General features: G+C 41.2%; 1 protein-coding gene across 1 annotated transcript in view; it reads right to left on the bottom strand.

The window, feature by feature from the left end:
- Window positions 1-3,201: 3,201 nt before the first annotated feature.
- Window positions 3,202-16,994, bottom strand: part of VWA3B (von Willebrand factor A domain containing 3B) — a 198,031-nt gene continuing 184,238 nt past the window's right edge. Inside the window, 4 exon segments of the mRNA XM_055121327.1 lie at window positions 3,202-3,553; window positions 13,627-13,727; window positions 15,778-15,915; window positions 16,723-16,847. Coding sequence (XP_054977302.1) covers window positions 3,202-3,553; window positions 13,627-13,727; window positions 15,778-15,915; window positions 16,723-16,847 — 716 coding nt within the window.

Here is a 16,994-nt window from a genome sequence, read left to right as displayed (position 1 = left end):
AGTTCCAACACCACCGCCTTCAGCACTGTCTGCTTCCTCCCACCATTGTCCCAAGTTTCCCTCCTGCCTCTGAGCCTGCCTCTATGATAAAGCACTTTCCCTTTTTTCAATTTAGGCACTGTGGTTTACAACACTGTTATTGTTATAGGATATCATGCATGTCACTTTGCCTTCTCTCAGCACCTGTTCCTTGTCCAGAATGGCCACATCCCTCTATCCATGACAAATCATATTTTATTAATGACTTGTCTATGTTTGTAACATGCCCACTAGAGTATCAATCAGAAACTGGAGGGAAACTTTAGATACACAAAATTTGTAGCTTCTGTCTTTCATTGTTTCCAAGTTTGGATTTTCCTTGGAGTTTGCAGAAGTGATAGTCTCTCAAAACTGTTTTCTGGATTCTCAAGCCAGAAAAATGACATATTTTCAGAGATATCCTCCACATGTGGTGCAGACTGTAACTTGCCTCAAGAAAATCCATAATAACAGGAAACTTACCATGTCAGAATAAATACATCTGCTTTGGGTTGTTCTCCAAAGTCTCTGAGCAGTTAGTAATCTGAGTCTTTAACTCTCAGAATTCTGGGTAAAGGGTTTACTCAGCCACACAAGGTATGAAATTTCTCTAACCCTTTTTTCCCCCTCACAGCTGGAGATGCTTAGGAGGAACTCTCAGCTCTGTGTTCAGAGGTTGCCCCAAGCAGTGCCTGGGGACGATGAAGTGCTATAGATTAAACTTGGGCCGCCTCCACCTCCTCTTTCTCCTCCTCCTTCTCCTCATCCCCCCTTCCCCTCCCTCTTACCCCTCTCCCTCCCCTTCCACCTCCTCCTCTCCCTCCCCTTCCCCATACCTCTCCCTCTCCTTCCCCCTTCCTTCTTCTCTTCCTCTTTTTTTTGGTCTGGAAGGAGGAAATTTATTGCTTTCTCTCTAGCCACCTCTGTCACCTGGGCAAAGGTTGGGGAACTCTAGGACTTGTAAGAGTTTGCAGGAAAGTAAAGTCAGTCCTAGACCTTACCAGGCCTTTTCGGTTCTTGCCTTCCTCTAAGTAAAGAATTTCAGGAGGAGACAGGTAGTGAAGTAAAAATAGGTTATATTTGAAAGTTCTGAGGGGTTTTGGGGAAGTTTTATATATATATGCATATATATACATACATATATATGTATGTATATTATATATATATATATATATATATCAGACTCTTGAGAGTAAGGGAAAGGGAGAACATGGGTTTCTCCAGAGCAGAAATAGCCCTAGTACACATCTCACTGTTAAAGTATCAAAGTACACATGTCAAGAGGTAAATGTGGGTGATGTATGTTTGGGCACAAGGTACCCAACATCAACACATGTGTTTGTGTGATACATGTGCTCAGGCAGTACATACATGTGTGCCTAACCTTCATTTTAAAATCTAGTTGCATTTTATTTACAATTCTTTGTTAAGATTTTTTGGATTATTTTTCTATATATACTTTGTTATTCTATTAGCATTCAACCATCATAGTTTCAGTTGAGAAATAATTCATATTAGGACTGTATTTCCCTACCTGTAAATTCTCATTCATATCTGCTTCTTTCAGTGTTTCCTTGCTAAAGCCATCTCTTAGCAGTTTAGATATAATGTGTCTAGGGTAGTATCACTCTACTCATCATGCTTTTGATTACTTAGAATTCTTGTATCTAGAAAAGTTTCACCACATTTTGGAGATATTTAGTGAATTACCTCCCAAAATATGTGTCCAGAGGAATAGCGCAAGGGCTTAGAGCGCTACTGGTATATGGTCATAAGTTCCAATCCTTTGACATGCGGGGAACACGATGCAGGTGGCTCTGCTGTTTGAGCCTGGCAGCTATGCTCTGGGATTCCTGTTGCCTCTCTGATTTCCAGCTGCACCTCAGCCAGGTGGGATTGCTGGTGAGCATGGCAAAATAAAAAGATGTGCAAGTGCCGTGGCCAGGAACTGCACATGTCTGAGTAGCACACAGCTCTCCGCAGAGCATCACCACCTACCTTGTGTGCTGCAGCTTAAGTGTGAGCCTCAGTGAGTGTAGCAGTGCAAGGTTAAAGAGCACACAGCTCCGTGAGCACCATGGCTGAGGGTACAAACACTGCAACCTGCCGGGGTCCCCCAGCAAGATCCACAGTCAGGTATGTTTGCAGCCCATGTCAGTCACTGCAAAAACCTCTCAAACAACAAGGAAGGAGAGAAGTGAAATATAGTAAATTTGTATTTAAGTCTCAGTAATTTGTGAGATTTAAAAAGAGAAAACAAACAAGAATCAAGTATAGATAAAAGAAAGTAGAAAGAGATAATTGGCATTTATTTACCAGAAAAAGAGAATTTGAAAGTTATTTTTGGTTAGTGAAGCTCATTTCACTAAAAAACTAACTTATTTAAGTAGTTTTATAATTCATTGCTAAAATCTGCTCAAAGAAAACAACCCAGTGACTTTGAAATGTTTCCCACGTCAGTTTATTCTGGTTCCGTGCTCAATTAGAGGTACCTACAACAAACTATAGACAAAAACAATCAGTGAGGGATTAATAAAATTGCCAGCAAATAATAAACTCAGGAATGTTCAGTTACGCAGCTATCAGACAAGCTACTAAGTCTCAATTTTCATTCTAACAGTAAGCAATCAAAGTGTCTACTTCAGAAGAGTTAATGAACTTAAAATAAGACTGCAAGCTTGGATTATGATTACATTGACTTCAAACAAATCTAAAAGCCTCTCTGTAATTTGTGAGATGCAACTTCTGGATGTGAGGAATTTACCAGAAGATCGAAAACAGTCTTTTGTTAAGACTAGGGAAAAGAATAGGATCAGGATTGGTCAGGGAGATGACACTAAGCTTCCACATAGGAGACTGAGCGGGGGAGGGCAAGGCTTCCACTCATCTGACAGGAAGGGAAGACACAGGTGAGAGCAGTCTTACCTGCCCAGGGCAGAGGCACTAGTTCAACAGTGTTGGCTGGCTGAGCTCTAAGCAGCTCTGGAGGAATGCTGACTCTCTTAAATATAAGCTGCCACTAGACTGCTTTAAGGTTTCTTGTTGAAGGTCTCAGCCCTTTGCCGCTATGGGTGGTTCTGTGCTGGCAGGGCTGGTGGCTGGAGGTGTGGCACAGAGATGGCATGGCTGCTTGACTCTTAGAACCTGGGCTGGGACGCTTCCTGGGGGAAGTGGATGTCAGTATTAGTTCAGGGTGTTAGAGTTTTTGCAGTACTGTGATCTAAACTGGCCCGGAAACTGGGGAATGATCTCAGAGGCACTATCATTGAGAGAGATTTCAGGTCGTTCTGGAAAAAAAAGTCTATTCTCTCCCACTCTGCGTTTGTGGTAGCTCCTGGTGTAGGACTCTTGGGACTTGATTTCTTGCAGATGTATGTCTGAGTCCAAGGACGCTGTCTCCTGCAGAGGCAACCTCTTGGTGTTTTTTTTTTCCTTCTTTTTACTGTTCTCATGTTTTAGCTCTTGTAACTCTTCAGACTCAACTTCTTTAAGTGGATAAATAAGTAAGGTAGAATTACTTGAGTCTGTGTCCTTGCTAGAGAGAAGGGGAGAGAGAGGGACAGAGAGAGAGTGAGAGAGAGAGAGAGAGTAGTTAGTCATGTCTTGATGGCTATACCTCCACACAGATATTCAAGCTAGGTATATGGTTGTTTCTTAGCTCTTTGTCCATTATCCTTCCTCCTATGTAATGGAAGCTCAGGATCATGTGGGCCCTTGATAGTTTGTACAGAACTTTAGTCCACTTAGTTTAATTAGACTAAAGTACATTTGGTACTTGGGTGTTTCACACAGCCTGAGGAACCTAACCTTTTGGACCTTTGTTCTCACCAGAGAAGAATTAATAGCCAAGAAATCTCAAGCACTAACCCCAATTTTAGCCCTGTATGATCAGCCTAGCCACATCAGAGCCAAATTCATTCCTGATGAAATATGAGAAAAATATCCCAAACTCCACAATAATCTTTATCCAAACTTAATTGACAAAACTAAGAAATCAGAATAAAGCCACAGAGTTGGACTTAGAATTTAGAATATATGCTGTACATCTGGTAATAATTAACAAAAGAGACATGCAATGGGGGAAAGGATTTTTAAACAAAAAGTGTGAGAACTTTTTGTTCTCACACTTGACGTGCAAAAAAGAATGGAACTGTACCATACATATACCATCCACAACAAATAACTTGACATTTAATTAAAGAATTAAATTTAAAAATCAAAACAAAAATTGTAGAATAAAATGTAGGGAAAATTTCCTGATATTAGTCCTAGCAATGTTTTTTGACCCATGACATCAAAACACAGCAACAAAAACAAAATATCAACAAAGGAGAAGACACCAAATTCTAAAGGCTTTTTTGAGTTTAAACAACAAGATCAAACTAGGTGGGGAAGAGGAAGAGAAAATGCATGCAAAACATTTTTCAGATAAAGGAGTAAAGGAATCCAAAACTCAAGAGAACAAAAATTGATTTATAATTTTATTAAATAATGGTCTGAGGACCTGAATAGACATTTTCCTAAAGATATGCAAATGGCTAAAACTTTGTTTAAAAAATGATCAAAACAACTAGTTATTGAGAAAGTCAAAATAAAAAAATCACAAAATATCACTTCACATCATTTAGAGGATTACTATAAAAAATGAGGCAAAAAAGTTGTGAAGAATGGGGCTGGAGAGATAGCACAGCGGGTAGGGCGTTTGCCTTGCACGCGGCCGACCCGGGTTCAAATCCCAGCATCCCATATGGTCCCCTGAGCACGGCCAGGGGTAATTCCTGAGTGCAGAGCCAGGAGTAACCCCTGTGCATTGCCAGGTGTGACCCAAAAAGCAAAAAAAAAAAAAAAAAAAAAAAAAAAAAAAAAAGTTGTGAAGAAAAAGAACCCCTTTGTGAGAAGATAAATTTGTAGAGCCACTAAGAAAAACCGTATGAAGATGCCTCAAAAAATTAAAAACAGAAAATCCATATGATCCAGCAATTCTACTTTTGCTATTTCAAGGAGAAACTTCACGCAACATTCATTGCACCACTATTGACAATATCTAAACAACCAAAATACATCCATAAATGAATTAAAGGGTAAAGAAAAAGTATGTCTATATATTCACAATATATATCCATTACTATACACAGTTATTTAGTTGTAACAAGGAGGGAGGAAATCCTTCCATTTGTTACAACATGGATATACCTTGAGGTTATTAAGCTAAGTGAAACAGTCAGATATAGGCCAACACATAAGTACAAATGTACAATAATGTTGAGTCTAAAAAATAAAACTCACCAACTCAGAGAATACAATGATAGTTTACACAGACTGAGGGTTTGGGGAGATAGGAAAATGTTGGTTACTGGGCAGACAAAAATATTAAAACATATTGGGCAATTTATTCAGATACACTTACTGTTCCTCAAATAAGGTACTTCTAGAATACTGCAACCTCATTTCAACCAAGCCATCACGGTACACCATCTGTGCACTTCCCCTGCTTCAAGGCCCTGAGATTAATTTAAGGACACCAGCTACCTGTTATTAAATCTTATTTTGTTTCCATAACCAGTATCTGCCACCTTGATCACCCAATCTTCATTCTGAATATCTTTTGATCTTTTCTGTTTCAGGCTGTTTGAAAGTTATCAAAGAAAAATGTTAATGGAGTGGGGAAATATTTTGTTATTTTGAAAGAACTCATCCATCATCAGTCCCTCTCTTCACAGGATCAATATTCACCACATGTGACATTTTTCAAAGATTCGGTTGATGCTTCAGGTGGTAGATCCTAAGAGAGATGAAAACATTGACCTTATCACTTCACACCCATCAGTTCAACTATTATTATAGAGGAGAAGGAGGAGTAGAAGGGTGTAGAGGAGTAGAGGAGAGAAGATGAAAAGGAGGAAAACCAAAAACAAAACTATAAAAGTAAGTGCTGACAAGGATGTGAGGAAATGGTAAACATTATGCACTGTTGGTGGGACTATAAATGGCTGCATTGCCATGAAAAACAGACAATGGTTCCCCCAAATATTACAAATAGAATTTATATATAATACAACAGCTCTATATCTGGGTGCATAAAATCATAAGAAGGAAAGAAAACAAATTATAATTTTTGCTAAAATATGAGTGAACCTTGAGGACATGGTGTAAAATGAAATATGACAAAAGGAAAAGTACTGTATGATTCCACTTATATGAGGTCCCTAGAGTTGTTGGATTTAGAGAGTTAGAAATTAGAATGGTTGTTTCCAGGGACTGAGGTAGGGAGAGGAAATATAGATTTGATGTTACATGAGTAGAGACTTTCAGTCTGACAGGATGAAAAACATTTCAGGAGCTGGATGGTGATGACTGTGGCACAAACATGTGCATGGACTCAATACCACTGAATTTTATGTGTAAAAACTACTCAAATGCTGTATTTTACCATAGTAGAAAAGTGGCCTGAGAAACAGCAGTAACACTAGAGAAATGCTTTCTGGGAGGCTATAAATACAATTCACTTTAAGTATGAGTCCTGCTCCCATGTAGTTGTGCAAACTCTGTGAGAACAGAGTCTTACAGACTCATCTGAAAATCACAGTAAAAGACAATAAGAACTACCCTGGTGATTCTGCTCAATTTAAAATTTTGGCTGCCACATAAGCACCAACAATTCCTGCTGTCTGTTTCTCCAGAGCAGCCACAGAGTGCATTATATTTTTCTTTTCAGAGTTTTCCTATGTTTCCCATGAGTTAGCCTTGGTCATCATTCCTGTTGACAACTTCAAAAATAATAGCAAGGGGCTGGAGCGATAGCACAGCGGGTAGGGCGTTTGCCTTGCACGCGGTTAACCCGGGTTTGAATCCCAGCATCCCATATGGTCCCCTGAGCACCACCAGGGGTAGTTCCTGAGTGCAGAGCCAGGAGTAACCCCTGTGCATCACCAGGTGTGACCCAAAAATCAAAAATAAAATAAAATAAAATAAAATAAAGTAAAATTACAGCAAGCAGGGAGGGAGGGAGAAGTAAAGGGTTTCTGAGGTGCACTAAAAACACCTAAAAACTGAGGCATGGGGCACAGTGGGTAGGACGTTTGCCTTGCATGCGGCCAACCCGGGTTCGATTCCCAGCATCCCATATGGTCCCTTGAGCAACACCAGGAGTGATTCCTGAATTTAAAGCCAGGAGTAACCCCTGAGCATCCTGGGTGTGACTCAAAAAAAAAAAGTGAGGCACAAGTGAGACCTGTGGCCTATCAGAAGGACAGCAGGTAAGGTTAATTTGCATTTTAGATTTGGTAAGGATGCCAGGAAGAAGAGCAGGAAGGACCAAAAAGCATGGGTGGGTTTGTGCAGCTCTCAGAAGAGCATTAGGAACATATAGGCCACATGAATAATGAGATTCTAGACAAGCAATAATGAAATAAAAGTTGTCCCCATCACATGATAGGCAAGTATTATGTTATCACATGGGAAGAGTTATAAAATGGGGAACATGCAACATTTTCACTTTTGTTATTAAGAGTGTGCCTTGTAAGAATGACTGGGAACCTCTGCATCAGACTGTTAATAGTTATCTCAGGAAAATGGATTCTAGTCTAATTGTCACTGTTTCCATATATGAAAACTTGTTTTTTTGAACTGGCAAGGAGAAACAAAACTTTTTGTGTTGAGAAAAAAATGACAGTTAAAATACTCAAAAAAGGATATATATATATATGTATATATATAAATGTAAAAAATGATTAGTTTTAAATGTGAATTATGTTATAATAGGATAAATTAATTATAGTTCTATAGTCCTTTTGCTTTAAATTTCTAAATTATAAGAACTATGCTACACAAGTTGTCATAATTACAGTAAAAGTCAGACTTTTGTATGTGTGTGTGGGGGGTGGTTTGGATGACAGTGGGTGCTCAGGGGCTACTTCTGGATTGGTGCTCCTAAGCATGTGGTGCTGGGAACTAAACCTAGGACTCTACATGTATCCAGTCATTGAGCTCTCTGACTGAGATTTTGAACAAGGAAAAACCTAGGACTCTACATGTATCCGGTCATTGAGCTCTCTGACTGAGATTTTGAACAAGGAAAAACCTTTACAGAAACAAGTAGATGCCAGTCAACCAAGGAAGTTTTCCCTTGCGGGAGAAGGGGAGTAATGGGCAGGAGCAGGGCACCTATGGATCTGTGTGAGTGCCCATCTTCACCCCTGCCCCACCCATGCACCCTCACTCTGCCGAAATGTGCTTTGTGAAAGGGCAGGTGGCCTTAGTTCCTCTGACTTCCAGCCAGAGACCATTCACTGTGAGCATGCCTAGAAAGCCACGGGGCTAGGTTTCTTTTTTCCAAAACTGAGTTATATTATATATCCTAATATTTTAGGCTACCGATTTTTTTAATTGAATCACTATCAGCTACAGTTATAAAACTTTCATGGTTGAGTTTCAGTCATACAATGATCAAACCACCCATTCCTCCACCAGTGTACATTTTCTACTAACAATGTCCCTTCCACCCTGTCCCACCCCTCCCCCTAGCTCCATGGCATACAATTTTCCTCTTACTCTCTCTCTACTTATGGGTATTGTGGTTTGGAATACAGATAATGTATTCCATCATGTTTGGTTTAGGCTACAGAATTAGTTAAATTTTATGAGGAACAGGACAAAACTCTCTCTCTCTCTCTCTCTCTCTCTCTCTCTCTGTGTGTGTGTGTGTGTGTGTGTGTGTGTGTGTGTGTGTATGCAGGCTGGGGGAAGTGAGGCTCTATGCCTCCACTGGATCTTCAGAAACAGCTGGTTCCACTGTGTGGAATATAGTGCTGGACACCGACTTTATACTATCCTTGGGTCAACACCCACCTCACTTGCTTGATTCTTGTTAGCTTGCCCAGATTCTTTCTGAGGCCATATTTCTCCCTAAGATCTCTTTAACAGTGGTATCATCTAGAACATGCAGAAGAGGAAGACATATAAGGTAGGCACCAAATAGATGTTTGATGAGGACCAAGAAACTCCTGGATTTTAACAACTGAAGATACAGAGATGGAGAGAATGATTACAACAATGCATGCAATCCAATTGACTACCACTGGCTCTCTGTATTAAGGATTGTGACATTTTATCTCTCTCCAAAGTTTAAGGGCTCCACGGCATATTGTTTGAAAAGAGACAATAGCCGTTGTCCTGCTAGATTATACAGGACTCTCAGAGATAAAGCTTATTGCAGGGATACTTGCTTTCCAGGCTTTGCTCCAGAATAGGAAATGAATGGGGTTTCTCAGGGAGCTAATGACAGAGGTTCAGTGATTTTAGATGCACAGCTCCATCTTGGGGAAAAAGAGTATAGCGACTGGATAAAACCATGGAAAGTGATTCATCTAATGTAACGTCTGTGCAGTGCTGAACTTGGAAACTTGGAACTTCAATCATCACTTAATATTGCTGATGTCAGGAAGACAATGCGAAGTGCACCGAGTGAAGAGAGGAGTAGAAAACCTCATAACTTCTCTTTGGGGATATACTTTTAATTCCAAATGATTAGATAGAAAATTACTAAGCTGCTAGAAAAGAGATAAAAAGAGGCTAATTTATGTTATAGGAATTTGGACCTATTTACAGACTCAAACTACATTTGAACCCTCGAAAAAGAGGGTCTTCACACCCATATCTATAATCACATTCTCAAGACAACAGAGTTTAAATTGACAGGAAAACTGCAAATGTGAATTAAATATACAACTGTCTGAGATAGGGAGAGGAATTAACTTTGTGTCTCATAGGAAAATGTTTTCTGGTACAGACATGCAAATTTTAACAATTACAATATTCTGTAATTCCCTAAGGCATCTTTGTGCTACAGGACCAGTTTCTATTGTACTTAGTCCTTGCACATGCCAACATCACCCCTCCATTCCATCTTTGATCAGGCTTTTCTCTTAAGTATGCTCACAAAGCTGGGAAGCCTGGAATGTTTCTGCTAACAAAGTCACTGAATTACATAGGTTGGGAGTCAAAAATTTAAAACATTCATGTGATAAAATAAAATCACAACTGCCTGTACCAGGACATTTTGTAATTGCCATGTCTACCCTGGCGTGGTTAGAATCTGGATGCTGTGTTGACACTGAGAAATCACCACCTTCAGCTATCCTATGCATATCCTGCCCTTATTAACCTACCCCATTTCTATACCTCAACAGCCTAGAAATCTGTGTGGGAAAGGTGTTATTCTCTAGAGTATGCCTGCAATTTGTCTGAACATATACTCTGACTTTAAGTAAACTACCTGAATTACTAAAAAACAAAGCCACTCTCTTTAGATTATGCTTGTATTGTGATTCTTAAATTCAGACACTGTTTTAATAAACTAGTTTCCACACATTATTTATATAGCTTGATCTTGAATTATTTTCTGTGATGATGTTAAGAGCCTGGACCTTCAGGCAGGGCTAATGGCTTATATGGGACCACATTGTTTCCCTACAACACAATTATACATCAAGGGAAGGGTACTTTGGCCTTTGGGACTCAGAGCCAATTTTAGAGGCCCACTGACTTTCCTGGATCTCAAAGTGATTAGTCCCATCTGGCTTTCCCGATATCAACACTCAGAATGTTGTGAATTTTTAAAAGAAGTAAAGCTCTCTCTAAATCAGTCTTCTTGAGAGGAACCTCAGAGGTAATTTACCTGAGCTATACTATGAAGGAGAGGAGGATGAATTCTAGCTCTAGTCATCTACTCATATTTCTTTATAATGTACTATAATTTGGATGGCATATTGTTGGGCATGATTTTGCTCTTATTTAATATTTTTCCCTTTTAAACTTTAGGCTCCATGATTTACAATACTGTTAATGGTAGGGTTTCATACATACAATGTTGTAACACCACACCCTCCACCAGAATATACCTCTTCTCAACCTACCCCTATGTTATTATTTTGAAGCACATATTCCCTGAGATAAAATATAGAGGAATCATAACACATAGAGCATTTCAATAATCATGCCTAACGAAATATTTTCTAGGGGGCTACATACCCCTTCAAGGAGCACTGTTGAACATACATTAGCATTTGCTTGTTCATCAGTTGATTATATAGTCATCAGACACATCTTGTCAGCTAGACTCTTGGCAACTGTCATTTAGAAGTGGTAAAATCTGGCTCCTTCTTTCAAGTACTCATATAGTAGTATATGGCCTAATGCAAGGGAAAAGCCCTATAATAAAACCTCTACAGAGAACAAGCAAACAAACCCTCTAAGTATGCAGAGGGCACACCTGATAAATGGCATGGCTGGAGTCCTGAAATATGGTGTGGTGGTGGCACTGCTTAACAACAACATTGAAGCACCCCAGGCAGCCAAGGGCATTAAGAGCAGTCCAGGGAGATACTACTTGGCCTAAACAACAGCATAAAACCCTAAGGAAGCCTGGTATGGGGAGAAAGCTATATTAGTATGCTAGTTTAGAAAGTAATTTAGTATGGCTAGTGGGCATAGGGCTTTGGGAAAAATATTTGGGGGTGATTAGGTATGCAGGACTGGGTTAGACCAAGAGACTAAACTCTAAGAAGGAAATGGTGTTGGGAGAAGGGTGTGCTGAAGGATTTTTAAGGTGTAGGATTTTAAGGTGTAGCAGCTGTACATGTGAGGAAGAGTGCAGCTCAAGTCTTGCAAGATGGCTGGAGAGTGGCAGGAGGAGGCCAGAGGCAAGGGTCTCAATAAAGAGTAGGTCTGACAACAGAGCCACTCAGGTCCAGCAGAACTGAGTAATAGTAGTGATTTAGGATCAGCATCGCTGGGGACTGATGGGTGTAGAGGGTGAAGGACAAGGAGAAGTCAACGAGAATTCCAGATTTATGCTTGGACAGCTCTGTCCAAGACAAAGATGGAACCTATAGGGAAGGAGGAGATGGGGCAGGTTTAAGGAAACTTGGATTTCAGTGTCAGGCTGAATTAAATTTAAGGTTATGTACAGTCAAAGGTACTGGGATATGACCAGAAATGAGGTGATTCCCAGCAATGGACAAGTACCTGCTTAATATCAGAAAAGACCACGCCCACCTCCATTCTTTCCACTCCCCTTATCTGAGGATGAGGAACAGGCTTTGTGACAACCGGTGACCTGCCCATAGTCACAAGGTCAAATGGGAGGGGTGGGAATGGGATATACACCTCCTGGTGCTTAATTCCTAGTGTTCTTGCCACTGGAGATAGCAACTATGATTGCAAGTCAGAATCACGGGGGGAGCTTGTATATATCCCATGTTAGGCCTCAATCTAGTTCTGATATCAGGCTATAAAGGCAGTCTGGGTTAGAGATGAAGATCTGATCCTATGCTTACACTAAGGATCTTGGCACAAGAGTCTTGGCAGCTACCGGTGTGGGCAAAATCAGCAGGGAGGGAGAAGATCTGGAGAGAGGAGAAACATCGGCAAGCCAGAGTGAGGGGATGAGAAAGGAGGGACTGGTTGACTGTCAAATACGACAGAGAGACCATGTCAGTGTGGCCAGAGTTCATTGGTATGAGTGTGAGAGCTCCTGAGTGGACTTTTGGAGACAGAGTCTATGGAGGGTGAGTGGGGAATTCAATACCCAGTGCTTAGAGTGTGTAAAAGAGGCAAGAGAGGGGAGAGATACAGCCATAATGCACAGGACACGTAGCAGAGAGGTAAGGAAGGTTGTAGAAGAACCCCACTGAGAGGTGAAATTTGTTTAATCAGAATCTCTGTGTGTGTGCACGTGTGTGTCATAAACATGATGTTTGCTGTTGTAAAGGACTCAAAGGTGAGGAGCTAAGGAGAGAAGCAAGAAGAATCGCGACCATGAGCAGAATCCTGGCAGTGGGATATGCCTCTAGAGCTGCCTTGATGAAATGATGTACATGACAAAAAGGGCATGTTAGAAGAGAATGTGTGTGAGGATTTCTCTACCAAAGACAACGAAAGCTGCCATTTATAGACTATCCATGAACCTTCCAAAGATATTGGAGGATGTTTTCTGGAAGTGCCCCAATCCTTTCTCAAAATCCACCTTAGCTCCAAGATCATGGCTTCAAACAGCCATCATGTCCCTTGCTGGTCCCATGGACTTGGGTTTGGTCTCTCTCCAGGTGTCATTGTTTCTTTATTGACTTTGCTTTAGCTCAGCTTCTTGATTTAATCAATCCCACTACCTCCAGTGAAAATATATTCATCATAGTCAGTGAGAACCACTCCACTTCCTGCCCCTTGCCCCCAACATAAACATTAAGTTGGACACATGCAAGCCTACAAAAGTAGAGAGTCAGACAGCTAACTGATTCCAACTGCAACTTGCCCTCACTTTTGCTTTCTAGTGTGGGTGCGTAGGAATAAAACTCCTGCAGATTCACCACTGGCTTGAATGCCTTTCTAAATAGCCAGTAAAAAAATCATGCTGTGTCTGATATTAGAACCAGACAGACAAGCAGCAGGTAGAAGGTGTAATGTTGAAGGACTAACAATCATGGTAGGATGTCATCCATTTCTGCTTTCCTCCCCCAGGATTTAGAGATCATCAGGCTCAATTCAGAAACACATTAAACAAGTGCCACTAAATAAATAAAATTCAGGGAATTCAAAGCTGAGTTTACTTACGGTATCATGTAGTCCTGAAGTGGGGGTGATTTTATGTGAGAACAACAGAGAGCATACTTGTTTTGGCTGATTTTAATAAGTGAACTCCGAGGGCAAAATTCCTGCAATAATGTTAAATTAGTTGACTTAATATAAGTCCGCAATGTTCATCATATGGATATAACACCCGAGGTAAGGCACTAGCCATTGTCCATTGTCCATTGAGGGTGACATACACACCATTTTAAACTTGGGACTTAACTTGATCATTATATTATGAATCAAGGTCATAGTGAATAAAATGTCAATCCCAGTAATTTCTCCTACATCACTTGTTAAGTTCATGTCTACAATAATATGCAGCCCTCCTAGCATATCTGTACCCCTATCCTCCTTTCCCCCAATAGCTATTTTCCTTTGCACTTTTACTTCAAACTTGGTCATCTCATTCCTAGACTTATATAACTACCACCCCTTGCCCAACACCTCAGCCCCATAAGTCTCCCTGCATTACTCCTATTGTCTACATATCCATCCTTCAGCCACTATTGTCTCTGGGGGTAAATTTCAAGGTCATTCCTGGCTCTAAGGATCCTTAGGGATCCTGTGCCAATTGTCATACATGAGCCAGACTCAGGGACATTGCTTCAAATGCTCCTTGATTTCTTTTCTCATTTCTGGCCCTGTAGCAGTCCAGAGCAGAACAACGCATCAGAATATAATAATCTCGGCTTTCCCTCTCAGCCTGCTGCTCCTGTCCCCAGGCAGCTGCAGTACTGTCAGGGGTGTGCCCTGAATTTGTGAGACTCTCCCATTCTTCTTCTATCAAGATTCAGTGTTCCGGGGTCCCTTGTCCCGATGGTCTTCGCTCTTTGAATTCTAAGATTCACTGACCATGGACCTCCTTCATGGATCTACCTCAAGCCATTGTTAAGAATTGACGGATGTTTTATTCTGACATTAGGCAGACAGGCATGGAAGTTTTGCATGTGTGTCATGAGCAAGGTTGCCTGGATGAAATCCTATTACAAACAGTCTGCAACTTAATTATTTTTGCTTCAGCTTCTGTATGAAAAATGAGAACTGTTATCATGTACCCTCAAAGGACCCTGAACATTCAATGGGTACATTCTGAGTATTCAATGAATGTTTTGTTTTGGGATCACATCTGGTGGTATCCTGGGGTTTCTCCTTGCAGTGCTCAGGGAATTATGCAGTGCTGGATTGAACCTGGGTCTCCCACATGCAATGCCTGTGTTGCAGCCCACTGAGTTATCTTTCTGGACTTAGCCACCAATATTTTGTTTGTTGTTGGTTTTCACGCACCAATTATTTTCTTGGCAAGTAAGTAGCCCATCAAATAGCATAAAGTTTTAGAGGCATCATTCATTTGGGTAACTTTAAAAGCAACTGAGAATCTTCTCTTCACCAGGGGCTACGCCAGAAGTATAAAGATTAAAGGTCTCAGTCTCTGTCTTTAAGGACCTGGAATCCTGGCAAGGAAGCCAGCAATGAATTGCAGCATACTGTTGGCAGGGAATGCCCTTGGGCAGGACAGTGTGGGCTTAGCAGGAAGCCACTCTTGGACAGTCCTTGGGGTGACATTAAGTATTTGTGGGAAGTAGAGGGAAGGACAAGCCTGAAGGTGTGAGAGCCTGGGAGCTCAGTTTGGGAAGCAATGTGCCTTTCCCTGGACTGGAAGCCATGCTCTCACGGTAGGTATGGCCAGGCTGGGACCCACTGTGTACCTCCTTGAGACTGATGAAAAAAGCATATGTGGGTCGGGATGGGCACCAGACAGTTCAGGTATAGATAGAATCATGTTTGTAAATGGAGAAACATAATTTCCCCTAGGGAAACACACACACACACACAGATCAGCAGAGAAGCTAAGGCAGAAGCAGGGTGAAGTCAGTGTGGGAATAAGTTGGGACGACACTGATGACATTAGGAATGGGAGTGGGGTAGAGTTCTACACGGCCAGTGTGGCACAAAGCCTAAAACCTGTTGGTGGAGAAATCAGGTAGCCACTGAGGTCTGACCATGGAAGGAAACAAACCCAAGTAAGTGGAGGTGGGGGTGGAGATGGATCCAGTCAGGGAAACCACTAGGCACTGCCGAGAAGGCAGAGGTCAACAGATCTACTTTCTGCTGGGGCAGGAATCTACTTACTTTCCGGTTGTTACATTTCAGAACTGTGTAGAATTTATCTTCGGCCACATTCTGATTTGGAAGTGCTATGACTATGGCGGGTACATAGAAGTCAAATCCATTGGGAGTCACAATTTTGGCAAATACATAATCTCCAACCTACAGACGAGAACACATTTCACAGCCAATGTTTGCATGCACATCATATACTCATGTAGTTTTAAAATAACCCTAACTGGCTAGCATGAACTAATACTAAACTTTTAATTAATTTTTGTGGTTAAGAGTTAACAATTTCAAAATTCTCAGCTTGTTGGATCACAACCTGGAATTTTATGATCATTCTGGGGTCATTCCATTTTAGCAGGACATCCTGGCTAATTAAGAACCTGGGGACAATTTGTAAGAAAGCGACTGGTTTTAGAAGGCACATCTTGCACAGATTGGCTGAGTTGAAGGAATCTATGAATGTTTCACAGGAATATCACAAGAGGTCTGAATCAGCGTCCTCTCTGTAGTCTGCCACTCGTCAGACTGAGCAGATCAGTGTCAGGGGAAAGTAAACAGAAGTGACCTCTTAGCAGCAAAGGTGGCAATAGACACCCCAGCTGACATCCCATGGGTGCTTTCTTCTTGCTTCACCCTCCCCCAGAAACAGAACAGACATACTCTCCTCTCTGACCTCAGTGCAGAGGTGAGGATAAGGTAAGTGGATGAGTACAGCATAGCTTTTGTGAACTATAATCAGATGTGTCCACAGCAGCTCTGTCAATGGTGGAACACATGGCCAAGTGTAACCGTGTCCTGCATCAAGATCTCACATCAGCTAACTGCAGTCTCAAGAGCAGCATTTCCTCAGTGCAAGCCCACCACAGGAAATTAATCAGACACTGAGCAATGTGTCTAACAAACAGTGGCTGCAGGTTTCTCTGTTATTAGGAAGGAATAAGATCATTGAGAAGGTACCTGGAGCAGTGGGCAGGGCATGGCGCCTCCCACAGGTGTGATGAAGGAGATGGGCACAACCTTGGTGTCTCCATACCTGAAGTCTACCAGTGCCTGGGTAGGGGTCACACACTTCCTTACAACTCCTGCATGGAATTAAATGAAAAAGGACAGATCCAGACTCTTGGTAAAGAACTTAATGTTAGTATATAGAGCTGTAAATACATAATGATGCCTGCTTGAAACTTATGTCATAATGCTCTGTTACCTCGATAAAAATGACAGGTTTCTTT

Source organism: Sorex araneus, chromosome X (assembly GCF_027595985.1).
Source record: "Sorex araneus isolate mSorAra2 chromosome X, mSorAra2.pri, whole genome shotgun sequence".
NCBI lineage: Eukaryota > Metazoa > Chordata > Mammalia > Eulipotyphla > Soricidae > Sorex > Sorex araneus.
Note: the sequence above shows the minus strand (reverse complement) of the source record. Positions and strands in the feature narration are given on the sequence as shown.